This window comes from Chaetodon auriga, chromosome 13 (assembly GCF_051107435.1).
Source record: "Chaetodon auriga isolate fChaAug3 chromosome 13, fChaAug3.hap1, whole genome shotgun sequence".
NCBI classification, from domain to species: Eukaryota; Metazoa; Chordata; class Actinopteri; order Chaetodontiformes; family Chaetodontidae; genus Chaetodon; species Chaetodon auriga.
Window position 1 is genome coordinate 19154479 of NC_135086.1, and position 12336 is coordinate 19166814.

At 48.5% G+C, this 12336-nt stretch overlaps 1 protein-coding gene across 1 annotated transcript; it reads right to left on the reverse strand.

Moving 5' to 3' along the window:
- Position 1: 1 nt before the first annotated feature.
- LOC143330190 (cohesin subunit SA-2) lies at positions 2-11933 on the reverse strand. Its single transcript, XM_076746511.1, has 32 exons — positions 11794-11933; positions 11349-11444; positions 11187-11274; positions 10914-11087; positions 10710-10806; positions 10517-10593; positions 10364-10435; positions 9682-9886; positions 9435-9586; positions 9280-9353; positions 9084-9207; positions 8874-8972; positions 8642-8721; positions 8447-8554; positions 8242-8356; positions 8032-8149; positions 7559-7662; positions 7346-7438; positions 7148-7225; positions 6570-6770; positions 6218-6294; positions 6033-6120; positions 5859-5939; positions 5652-5744; positions 5391-5565; positions 3100-3230; positions 1941-2042; positions 1691-1842; positions 1469-1597; positions 1194-1384; positions 1019-1094; positions 2-924 (listed from the first exon to the last, which is right to left on the reverse strand). The coding sequence occupies exons 2-32, from the start codon at positions 11396-11398 to the stop codon at positions 789-791; spliced, it is 3540 nt and encodes a 1179-aa protein (XP_076602626.1). The 5' UTR covers positions 11399-11444; positions 11794-11933; the 3' UTR covers positions 2-788.
- Between the last annotated feature and the right edge of the window lie 403 nt (positions 11934-12336).

Consider the following 12336-nt stretch of genomic DNA (forward strand, 5'->3'; position numbering starts at 1 on the left):
CTTGTTTGGACTTGTGTTTATTTAAATGAATTTACAGCAATACAGAAGTAGTTTTTGGCAAACCATAACCCAACTATTTCCTATAAGGAGCAATAATAAAGCAACAGGAAAGACAATAAAGCCAGAGATGAGAGATAATTGCACATGTTGGACCTGAGTGTGATCCAAAACTAAAGTTAAAAGATGGATCATTTAGTGTCACTTGTATTCAAGTATACTATGGGCATGTATGTGGGGAAACACCTTGACAGATACTGATACACATGGTCCTCAAATGAAAGATGTCTGTGAGTAAAATACTTGGCATTAATCGGACATTATTTAAATAAGCTTAGTGTTATTCTCTGTCTTCTCACTGTTGACAAATTCTATGACATTCTAGTCTGCCTGACTTCCCTGCGTGTGGCCCCAAGCCTGAACATGTTAAATCTTTAATGACTGATCACAAATATGCAGTTGACTTGTTTAGAAACAGGTCTCTAATTTGCCAGAACAGTTGGGCACTTTAGTTTTTAGTAAATGTGTCAAAGAGCAGTAAAAGTGCATTTGTTGGGGACTATTTTCTGTTGGTTTTGGTCTTTTCATAAGATCTGTTGTCAGTAAGAAACACAACACGACAGACTTATCACCCTCTACAAAACATGATATATTGCCCTTTCAACACACCTGTATTAATTGGACTTGTGAGAACATGTGACGAGAAAGGAAAAGGTTCCTCTCAGAGTTTGATGTCAGTGAGGTCATGTCACGCAGACAGAAGCACCGATTCTCCCCAACCTCCTGAACTGTTACAGCTCGATCTCCACAGTGTCATCGTCCGCCTCGTTGCCTGCGCTGAGGACAGACGCCTCCACGTTCAGTCTTTTTGCAGCAGGTTCCGCGGGGACACAAAAAGGGTCCGGATCAGCTGTCTTCTCCTGATGGCTGAGACGTTACGTGAGGTTAGAGTAATGAACATGAGCGAGGGGACAAAGATTTGCTGAATGACAGTCTAAGAGAAAGAGCTCCTGAGCCTCACCTCGGACTGAAGCTGGGCCTGTGCACTTTACTGACTCTGGAGTCAGTGGGGCTGAACAGGCAGGGGGACTTGCTTCCTAAAAAAAAAAACAAAAAGGATACCCATGATGCACCTGGAATTTAATGAAAATGAAACATGAAAATTCAGTGCTTGGCTTTGTGGTTTAGTGTAGTACCGTCCAGTTTTTGTTTGGAGAAGGGCGAGCGATTGGGCAGGTAGGGCTTCCTGTCGGAGCTCACATAGGACACGGCGTCCTCCCCTTCAGCTACAGCCAATAGGGAGGCACGATAGTAGATAAGCGGCTGCCAGCACTCCTCCCTGAGGTCAATGATGTGCTCTGCCGTGTGCTTCTGCAGGTAGGAGAACCTGCACGGACAAGACGAGACTTTCAGAGAGCCAAGTTATGTAATATGTGAAAACGTGTTTGGAAACGTCGCGTGCAGAGCTTACACTGTTTTCTTGTCTGGTTTGAGCAGTTTGCTGGAGAACTCGCTGAGGATGGTCAGGTAAGAGAGGTACAGAGGCGTAGGGGTTTCTGGGGTCTGACTAAACTCCTGGAACACAAACTCGATGCCGTTCCTGCACGTATTAACACACAATCGACACACACAAACTTCAGACAGAAAGAAAACAGCAAAAAGACAAATCCAAGAGAAACGAGCCCGTGCTGACCTGTGGATCATGACGATGCACTCGCGAAACTTGACCACGTCCCCGAAGGTGAGGGCGAACCGCCTGGCCAGCTCTTTGATGCTGGTGAAGGTCTGGACTCCAGGGTGAGCCCTACCACCACTCTCCTGCTCTCGCTTAAGTCGCATAAACAGCTGGGGAGAGTGGAGACACACACATCAGCATAGTACAGCTCGCCCACGCCAGAGCCTGGCCGAAGCCTGTGTTTAAGGTGTGTGTGGAGGAACTATACCTGCTGCAAACACAGCACCAGAGTACGAGCACTCTCTATCTTATCCGTCTGTCTGGTCCTGTACATCGTCTCCTTGATGATGTCTCCAAAGTCGTTATAGTACTGAGGACAAAGAGGGAGAAATGAGTATGAACCACAGTTCTGTGGCGTGGTACAGCCAGCAGTCGGTTAGCTTAGCTTAGCATAAAGACTGCAAACGAGGGGAAACAGCTAGCCTGGCTCTGTCGAAAGGTAACAAATCCATCCACCGGCACCTGTAGAGCTTGCTAATTAACACATTATGTCTTGTTTGTTCAATCTGTAATTAATCTGTGACTGTTGAGTGAAAACCGTTGCGCTTTTACAACAGCCTGTCTCTTGGTGGGGCAGCAGTGACTTTCTGGAGTCTCCTGCAACCAAGAAAAAGTCCAACACAGAAGTGTGTTCACTTCTATCACTGGACTCAACAGCCATGTGACACAGATACAGGAAATGACTCTTCAGTGGGGCGTCTCACTTCCTGAATGGTCTGGTTCTCCTCCTCTTCCACTATCTGCATGCTGCTGTTCAAAGCTTCTTCTGCTACATGAAACAGCAACAACCTCCCAGTTAGCACCCTAAAATGGTAAGTTTTAACAAAGTTTTGGATCAGACAGGCCTGCTTTGTTTGCTTTGCAGGGATTTAGCCATTGTGATGCTCCGGCTCACCGGGCATCGTTGTTGGATCCTGGGCTTAGCGCCACCCAAGATGATTGGGATTGCTTTAAAGAAATACAAAAAGTGTTTTTTCCTCCTCTACCAGAATGATAATGGATTCAGTCTGACCTTTTCAGAGCTGATCCAGCTCTGAAACGAGCAAGATGAGACACCCTTACGCACAGCCGGTGTGTCCGCTGCTAGCTAGCTACACCTAACATCTGCGCAGTCGTTTATTGGCTGTTCAGCAACCCTTTCCGTACAAATGACGCGAGGCCGACCGCACCTTTACAGGTGACCTCTGGACAGAGTCAGGCTAGCTGCTTCCCCCCGTTTTCAGTCTTTGTGCTAAGCTAAGCTAAGCTGCAGTTTCATATCGCACAGATGAGAGCGGTATCACTCTTCTCATCTGACGTTTGGCAGGAAAGCTAACACACACATCTCCCAAAATGTCAAATTTTTCCTTTCAGGAGTTAACCTTTACCTTCATGTAGTACATGAAGACCTCAGCTGCCATGCTCATCTCCAGCACGCCGTGAACTATCAGTTTGCAGTAAGCCGCGAGCAGATTTCTTCGCTTGTGAAGGTCCTCCAGCCGCTCCGAGTTTTCACTGACTGAGGGAACCAGATGGAGTTGAAGCGTGTGGATGGATGGAGGTGAAGTGGTCGAGAGCGAGGGAAGGGGATGGGGGTGAGGCAAGACGAGCGATTAATCATGAGAAATCATATAACGGAAAGAAAAGAACAAAGCAGAGGCGGGAAAGTGTTTTAGTTAGTTTCAGGACAATGGCTTTAGCAGGTGGAAATCAAAGATAACATAAGACTAGAGTTATGGTTGTGACACCATGTGGCTTCAATCTTTCACAAGGCTAATAAAATAGGCTCGGAGGTGAGCCAGAGTTAATGGAATTTTCTCACGGAAAGAGATTGCCCTGATTTTATGATTTAACTCAGTGCCCTTGCCCTCCGAGTGATCTCTGATCCAGCAGCTAATAGAAAACACTGTCTGTATAACAAAACCATTACCAGGCAAATCCAATAAAACAATAGCTTTTTATTACATGTTCAAAAACCAATAATCCCATATTGTATTTGGTTGAACATTTAAGGGATTCCCACCAGGACAGCTATTGACTTCTCTGGACGAGCCCATATTTGGATGCAATATGTCTGTGAAAGAAGAAGCTATTGTAAAGGCAATAAAATGTTTTACTTCCAGGCAGCCATGAATGAATTCATAAGTTTACCTGCAGGACTTTCCAAAGAGGAGACTATGTGTTTCCAGCATGTCAGCCTAGTTTTTCTCATTTTGCAGCCGACAGGAACATACTGCCGTCATCAATTTACAAGCTGCTGCGCTTTGCATAACAAAGTCTAACATCCTTTCATACAAATTAGTCAAGCCAGGTTCAGTCTGACGATATTAACAAGGCTTCCTTTGTAATTGAGGGTCAATTGTCAGGTCGGGTTGGAAATCAGAGCCCATTTACAGTCAGCGGGCAGCTCTGCACTCAGTTATTACGCCAAATGTGTGGCCATGCATTTAATATCTGCATGTTATTACCACGGTGAGCTGCCGCACTCAGTCACTGCCTCGCTCGGAGCACCGAGGGCTCGAGGAAAGGTGCTGCGCTGCGGCAGAGCGAGAGTGCCATCTGCTGTGCAGTGCTGCAGCGTGGTCGCCGCCGCACACGGCCCGGGTCTGACACACCGCGACGGGGAAGCTGTGCGACAATGCAAATGTCAGAACACGCTGAGCATCGTAACATGCGCAGCAGAGGTCGTCTAAAGCAGCCAGAGGGCAACCGAGACACCGCAAACAACATTCAAATGTGTGGACAACATGGGGGTCCTGGTGGTCTGGTCTCTGCAGTGGTGGCGAGGAGCTACCAGTGAGTACATGTATTCACGTACAGGACTTCAGCATGATTTTGAGGTACTTGTGCTTTCCTTTAGTGTTTTCCCTTTTAGCACCTTTATACTTCTACTCCACCACATTTATTTGACAGATGTTGTTTCTTATTTTGCATGAACAACATGTATAAGCTTATTAACTGAAATGCGTTGTTGAGAATTAAAGCAGCGGTTCCCACACATTTCGGCCTCTCGTGGCCCTTTCCAAAAAGCAGTGTTTTGGGGCCCCATGTCCTGTTTCAGATGTCTGTGAGCTGTTAGCAGGTCCACCTAAGAGACACTTCCCCTCTAAACCTCTCGCATGGCTTCATTTCAATCATTGTTCACTGCTCAGAGAGGTCAACTTACCCATCACTAAAAGGAGAAAGATTAGAGAAAAATGTGACAGGAATTTGTTCCTTTCCAACCCCTCAGATTTATTATGTGACACTTTGGAGGGGGGCCGGACCCCTAAGTGAGACACCTCTGGACTAAAAAATCATTTACACAGTGCAGAAGCATTCTTGCTACTTACGCAATCTAATCATTTTTCTCCATTGTGAGTACTTGCAGCTGATACTTTCATACTTTTACACAAGTAGGATTGTGAATGCAGCACTTTTACTTGCAATGGAGTATCTTTACATTGTTGTGATGTCACAAAATCCTGCTCATACATGCTGGTGTTAAAGTCAGAGCTCAGAGAAACTCTCCCGCCTTCAGCAGATGAATGTGAAAACAGCCTCCCAGTGTAAAACTCTGCCCACGACTCATTCTGCACCGTGAAGCTCAAACACCCGCGTGAAGTAACAGAGAGCGAAGCGAATTTCCACCGAGGCAAAGTGGAAAAAAGGGATTCATGTGAACAGGCTGAGCTCTCACCGCTGCACTGGCTGTCACTGTCTGGTCCAACGAAAGCGTGCACGCATACGAAGGTCAACAGCGCCCTCTGCAGTTTGGGACTGGGAGTGTAGAGCAGCGGACCGAAGGAGGTGGGATCCCACACGTGCAGCTGGTAGGAATGAGCCGTCAGAACGTCACAGATGCCCAGAAAAGCCTAGCATGGAACAGCCAGAGGAAGTCAGACGGGTTATTAAACGGTGCCGTCGCTGATTAAGCATCAGTTTATGCTTCCTGGCCCACCTGCTGCCGCACGCTGTGGTCAGAGTGGGAGAGACAGTGATGACCTCTCTCACAGAAGAGACGCAGCTGGAGCCTCTGGGCGACAGCTTTGTCCTAAAACACACACACACATACACACACACACACACACACACACACACACTCAGGTATGTGACATTTTCCCTGCAAGTGTCTACATTTACATAGCTAAAACGTGCAGCCACTCACTCTGGAGGTCAGCGTTTCGCTACTCATGTTGAGGGACCAGAGCATGGAGTACGACAGACACTGCAGCACTTCCAGCAGCACCTTCAGACAAGACAGAAGAGGACACTTCTAATAGAAAGACAGTGGACACATGAGCCCCAAAAAACTAGGTAGCTAGGTTTTCAGTGGCGCTACCTCAGGCGGTGCTCCTCCCTGGCTGCTCTCCACCGACAGCAGAGGAGACAACAGCTCAAACAGGTTCCATCGGAAGAGGTCGTGACAGCTAACGGCACATGAAGAGAAACAGATGCGTACAACCAATAAACATACATCACCGGCAGTGTACTGAGGGCTCAGACTTAACTGTGAGCGCCGCCTACTTGTGGAAAGCTCTGAGTTTCTTCAGCGTGGCAAGAATTTCTCCAGTTTTCTCCTCATCAGCAGGAAATCTGTCATCCTACAACACAGAAAGAGGACATAAATAAGTCATCTTGTCAGGTTTGGGTGTTTTGCATGCATTCATACCAACAGTTCCCAACCCTCTTGACTTGTGACCTCTTAGAATAAAGAAAGGGTCTGCGAGTGACCCCTCCAATTCAATCAGAATGAAGAATGGATTTTCTTCTCCGATTGTTTGTCCATTATTTTGTGTAGTAGCAGTGTCTGATGACCCCTTGCTCTTTTCTTGGGACTGTCTGGGGGGTATACATAGAGTGTAACAGTGCCCCTCACCTTGAGTGAGTCCCCCAGCAGCGCGGTCAGTTGGTCCACCCAGTGCTGGACCAGAGAGTCTCTGGCAGCCCGGGTCACCGAGCACCCGGCCGTCTCCTCCCCGCACAGACTGAGGTAGGTGCGGGCTGCAGCCTCGAGAACAGCAGGGCTGGAGTGGAGCTCCAGAACAGCTCCCATCTCTGCCAGCAGGCTGGACAGCGCCTGAGGATCAGGATGTGTGCACAGGGGTTGAGGCAAATAAAGACAATCTATGCTATCTTGACAACACAAAAATTATTACTTGAGAATTAGTTTTGGTGACTTACTAATAATTTTCAGTTAGTTATTCATTAAAAAAACAAGATTTAACAAAACAAAGAACTTTTAGACGTCACATTCAGTTCATTTGGTATTTATCATTCTTTCTTCAGCATTTTGAAGACTATAAGATGAATAATTAGTAGATCAATGGGTCATCAAACAACAAAATAACTGACAAGTTTCTCTGCCTAACTTTGTGATTTCAGCTGAAGGAACTGTGTGACCCCACTCATTCTTCATGATACTGTCTGTGCATGCTGAACGGCTGGGATGCAGACCTGTGTGTTTTCAGCTTCTGTGAGGAAATACTGAGGGATCTTCATCAGGGAGGCAACGACGTCACAACGGCTTGAGAACTGAGCAGACAATGACATGAATGACATGCTCGGAATCAGATGATGCAGCACAGAGATCTGCATGTTCTTAATGCAGAATCCGACTGACATACTGACACAGAGCATGTGTGGTATTAATACCTTGGACAGTAACTGAGGAAGCACCTTGAGGAGGTGTTCAGTGAGCTTAGTGCAGTCATCCGTCAGGATTTTCTTGTCCCTGGCACTCAAAACCTGACAGACACACAGGCTCATTCATTAAGATATAATTCAATGTCAGTGTGTCAGTGCCATCTCATCAGACTTACAGTGATGCAGAGCTGTTCTCATACAAGAGGACGGATCTCCACTGACCTTCTTTGCTCCACTCCTTCCAACCAGCGCCGGTCCCTCTGAGGCCTGACGCACCGACGCCACCAGGACCTCTACGAGCACAGCTTGCTCTGCCAGAGTAAGACCTACACGCACACACGTAAATCTGATTGGCCCCTAAGTGCCCCTATGCGCTTCAGAGCAGTTCATTGCATGAATTTTGACAGATGTGCAAATGTCATAGTTGGGTTTATATCACCCATGAACTCCTCTACAAACACATCTTCTGCACACCTTCTCACAGACAATTCTGCTCCAAGGTGATTGGCTGTTGTGTTGGTTCACTGGTTATTTACATGCATAACAAGTCACCAGAATCTAGGAAATGAAGTGTCTAATACCCCCACATTATGCTGGGCCACACTCTGGAAAGTATAGCCCCTCTGTGGCCCCTGATTTTTAAAAATTCCTACACCTGCCCCCGTCCGTAAACCAAACACAGACATCACATTTACCTGGAGGGTGTGAGGAAGGGTCCTGCAGCAGGACAGACGTGAGCGCGGGCCAGTCCTTCAGCAGGGCTCCACCACAGTCCCACAGACTGTCCACCAGGTACACCACGTGCTTGTGCAGCTAAACGCATCAGACAGACACGGCGTTAGTCCGTCCGTGTTATGGAGGACGACACACAGCATCATGGACTGTAGCAGCCAGTGTGTTTTCACCTCAGACTCCTGGTAGAACTGCAGCAGAGCCTTCAGCTGGGCAAATGTTTGTTGTTTATGTGCCTCCTCCTCATTCACCTCATCCTGAGTATCAGATGCTACAGTGTTGAGAAGCCTGACAGGAACCAATAATAATCAGGCAAACACAAATTAACCGACTGGTTTGTTTCTGTTTGTTTGTTTCACGTGATGGAGGTCAGTGTACCTTGAGAAGAGCAGCTCCCCCGCGGTGGCCGCAAGAGGGCGCTGTGAGGAGTAGACAAACTGGAGGAGCAGCTTGTAGTCCTCTGGACTGAGCACATCATCAGACGTTCTGAGGAGTCAGAGGTGGTTGGATGCAAAGAAAAACCAAACAAAAACATTAAGGATGATTGGAAAATGAAACAGGCTGGAGACTCACTTGGAGATGACAACCAGTAGCTTCATGGTCTGCACTGCCACTTCATTGTCCTTATCCAGGGTCATGGAGATCATCCGGTCCTGGAACACACACAGTGATCATGCAAGAGTGCACACCTGCACAAACACATCTGTCTAAACGTGCATTATTCATATTCTGGATAGTAACATAACGCCAACAACACTGAATCACTTTTGAGTGCGTTGGAGCAGCTTTAGGCGGAGGTGTTTACCTTGAAGCGGCTGGTGAACAGGTCTAGTTTAGGGAGGAGCAGAGGGTCTCCATACAAACCCTGCAGACCTAACACACACTTCAGACGCACATCTGGTACCTGAAAGACGAAGCACACATCAGTGCAGAAACAGTGCAGAGTGCACAGTATCTAGCTTGTTTCCAGCCTTTGTGTCACGTTGTGCTGCGTTCCATGTTTGCTGTTGTTTACCTTGTCGTGCATCATCCAGCCCATGTATTTGAGGTAGCTGTCATTGAGAAATGCAGAGCTGTAGAGCTTCATCCACAAACCCAACTCCTCCATACAGATGGAGCGGATTTCTGGAAGCACGTCGCTGCACAGGCAGACACATAAAATCAGCTCCACGCTAAATGATGATCTACTGTGCATTTAAAGAAACACTTACCGATATCTTTTCAGAAAAACTCCTTTGAAGATGATGTCCATCATGCTCTCGATCTCCGCCCTCTTGTCCCGCAGCTTGAGGAGCATGAAGAAAGGCAAACATGACTCACTCACGCCAACTTCCTGTCCACACAGCCAACGTCACGCTGGTCTTACCTCCGTGATCTTCTTCTGTATTCTCTCCAGCTGCAGCGTGCTTTTCTGTCTCAGCGTCTTTGTCTTCTGCACCTCGCACAGTTTCTGGCTGTTTTCAATACTGACGCTCAGGCTCAGAGCCACGCCCACCAGAGAGCTCAGCAGCTTCACCGCTGAGCAGGGACGTCCGCGTCAAAAACAAGGAGGACGGATTAGTTTATTGAACGTCTTCATGTATCTGCATGAATGTCGGTTACTTATATCTTACCTGCTAGCGTGCAGGTGTGTCTGAAGGCGCGCACGTAAGAGTTGGACAGCTCGGTGAGCAGCGAGATGAGGGTGCTCATCAGGTAACTGTCGAATATGACGCTGTGCTGACACTGAGCCACCAGCACCGACACAAAGTCACAGAACTCGGAGTGGAACCAGCGGCCGTACGGTCCAGACTGTATGAGGGGATACTCCACGCTATCCTGCAGCGGAGGGGAGGGGAGGGGAGGGGGGAGAGGAAACACTGTGTCACCTCCAGGCATCTTCACCTTCCTGATGTGAGGGAGTGTGTTGGGACGGGACATGAGTCGATGAGGGATCGCTCAGGAGTTTAAAGCAAGTGAGATATCAGTTCAGTAAGAAGGTTATGGGGGAACTTCTCTTCATATGCAGTACTGAACAGAGAGAGACTGTGTCCCCTAAGACCCCCAAGAGCGACACCATGCGAAATAAACAAACAAACGTGGACGAAAGACAATGAAATACAGTATTAACACAGTATGACACAGTAATCTCATGGGGTGGTTGTGCTTGTCACTCACAGTGCAGTGCCACGTGCTATGATGTGCATCAACAGGTACAGAGAATGTGAATGAAGTAAGAACTTTAGAATCACTGAGAACCTCTAATACAGGAGGGGGAAAGACGTAAATCCTTGAAGCAGGGGGGGCTCTACTCACCGTATCCATGGGCCACGTGACTGTGAGGATCCACGGAAAGGCCAGAAACTTCTTATACTGCAGACCAGCCACCTGGAACACACACCGTCATGAGGTCTGAGGGTTCAAACGGCTGAAAGACGCAGGACCAACCTCAGACTGGACACCTCTTACCTCATCCACCTGCTCCACCATCTGACTCATGACCTCACTGTCCTCCTTGCTGTGACACATCTCTGCTGTGACCACACCTGGGAAGCAAACAGGCGGGGAATGTAGAGCTGACTGTGTGTATTCTGTGTGTGTGTGTGTGTGTGTGTGTGTGTGTGTGTGTGTGTGTGTGTGTGTCGTGGGGGCGTCTGCTTGCCTTTGCACCCTGAGCACTGGATGAAGAAGCTGATGAGATCGAGGAGAGACGCGTCTCTGTCCGTCACATAAGCCTCGACCCAGTCATCGATCACAGCCTGCTCAGACGTCACACGGCAGTCAGTCAGTGTGTTTCCTGTGTATGAATATTCTGACAGTAAGAGAAGAAGCTGATGCATCCCAGCTGAGGGTTGGCTGGTCTCACCTGCATGGCGCCCCTGCCCATGGTGACCACCTCGAACAGGGTGACGGCCTCCACGTGCCTCTGCTTGGCGTGGCTGCCTCCCGCTCTGCTGACACCGCTGCGGGCGGCTTTGGCGCTCGTGCTCGCGACATTCTCCGAGACCTTGTGCGCTCTCTTCCTTCGTCTCTGTGGGCGCTGAAGACGTGACAAGACAGGTCGGTAAATTTACACCAGAGTGCTTTCTGGAGCATTTCTGGACACCCTGCTTACCCAACACAAGAGACAAACACCCACCACGCCCTTCTGTCGATTCTCATTCCCCGACTCGTCCTCTGAATGATTGACAGTCCCTGAGGAGTTCGCCTCATCGTGAGAGTTGTTCCTGGGGAGGCAAACGCATGGAATTAGATCACATGACCAGGAAATGAAGTCAGCACAAAGCATACGCACTCTTACTTGTGCTCTGAGGGCCTGGACGCGGCTGTGGCTGCAGGCTCAGGTATCATGTCCCCCTCAGGTCTTCACACAGGGCTCAGGTGTGTGGGTCTGCATCTGGACACACAGAGAGACAGTGAGGACAGACAGCCAGTGCAAGCACAAAGATCTCCAGAGACAGAGGATCTATCTCCTGTTAGAGGGGACATGTAAATGATCTGATCTGCGGCCCCTCCACAGGGAGGAGCTGGGAGGGATTGAAAGGGTTGCTCAAGGACACTTCGGCAGAGCAGCTGCTTGGCTTCAGGACACTTGAGCGCTGGAGGGACAGCTTGAAGACAACACTCTGTTCGCTGACATGTATGTTTCTAAAAACTAAAGCAGCGGAGATCATTTCCTGAAGTAATCCCGCGGTGAGATTACATCTGACTGACAGCTCAGTCGCTCCTAAACTCCTCACACTCACCTTCTTCACGTCGATTCACGCTTCCGGGTTGCTCTCAGGTGTGTGATGTTAAATCCGCGGACTGCCACATGAAGAACATTCAAACATTTCCACCAACACTCTGCGTCTTCTCCTCTGCTCTCACAGTCAAGTTGCCGGACAGCCTAACGGATCCCGATTGGCCGATGAACCCAAATGAACTGATGCGATTGGTTTGTGTGAAACGTCCCTCACACTTTGGTCCCGCCCCTGGCGGCTGTGACAGACACACGGTGTTCTTTGGGGCTTTCTGCATGCCTCAGCACTGTCAACTAACATCTGGAGGAGAGACGCTGCAGACGGAAGACAGACGAGCTCAGCGGCGACATGAATCATGAGAGTGAGACACGTTTTAATGGAGGACCGACACACAACAAACGATGTGTGCACTTCCTGCTGGCAGTTTGCTGTAAAATGTCTTCACATGCCCCGTTTGTGTCTCTCGTGTATTTTAATTAACCATGAGAGGAGTTGTTAATTCATAAGGGAGCTGTCTGGTTGAACGCTTTGCGGCTTTTGAACAGC

Bases quoted from the DNA above. Each gene is read 5' to 3' on its own strand.
- LOC143330190 (XM_076746511.1), bottom strand. From the start codon at position 11,398: ATGATACCTGAGCCTGCAGCCACAGCCGCGTCCAGGCCCTCAGAGCAC. The intron at 9,587-9,681 runs GTAAGATATAAG...GTCCCTGCTCAG, and splicing joins ACACACCTGCACGCTAGCAG to CGGTGAAGCTGCTGAGCTCT. The intron at 925-1,018 runs GTGAGGCTCAGG...GTAACGTCTCAG, and splicing joins AGGCCCAGCTTCAGTCCGAG to CCATCAGGAGAAGACAGCTG.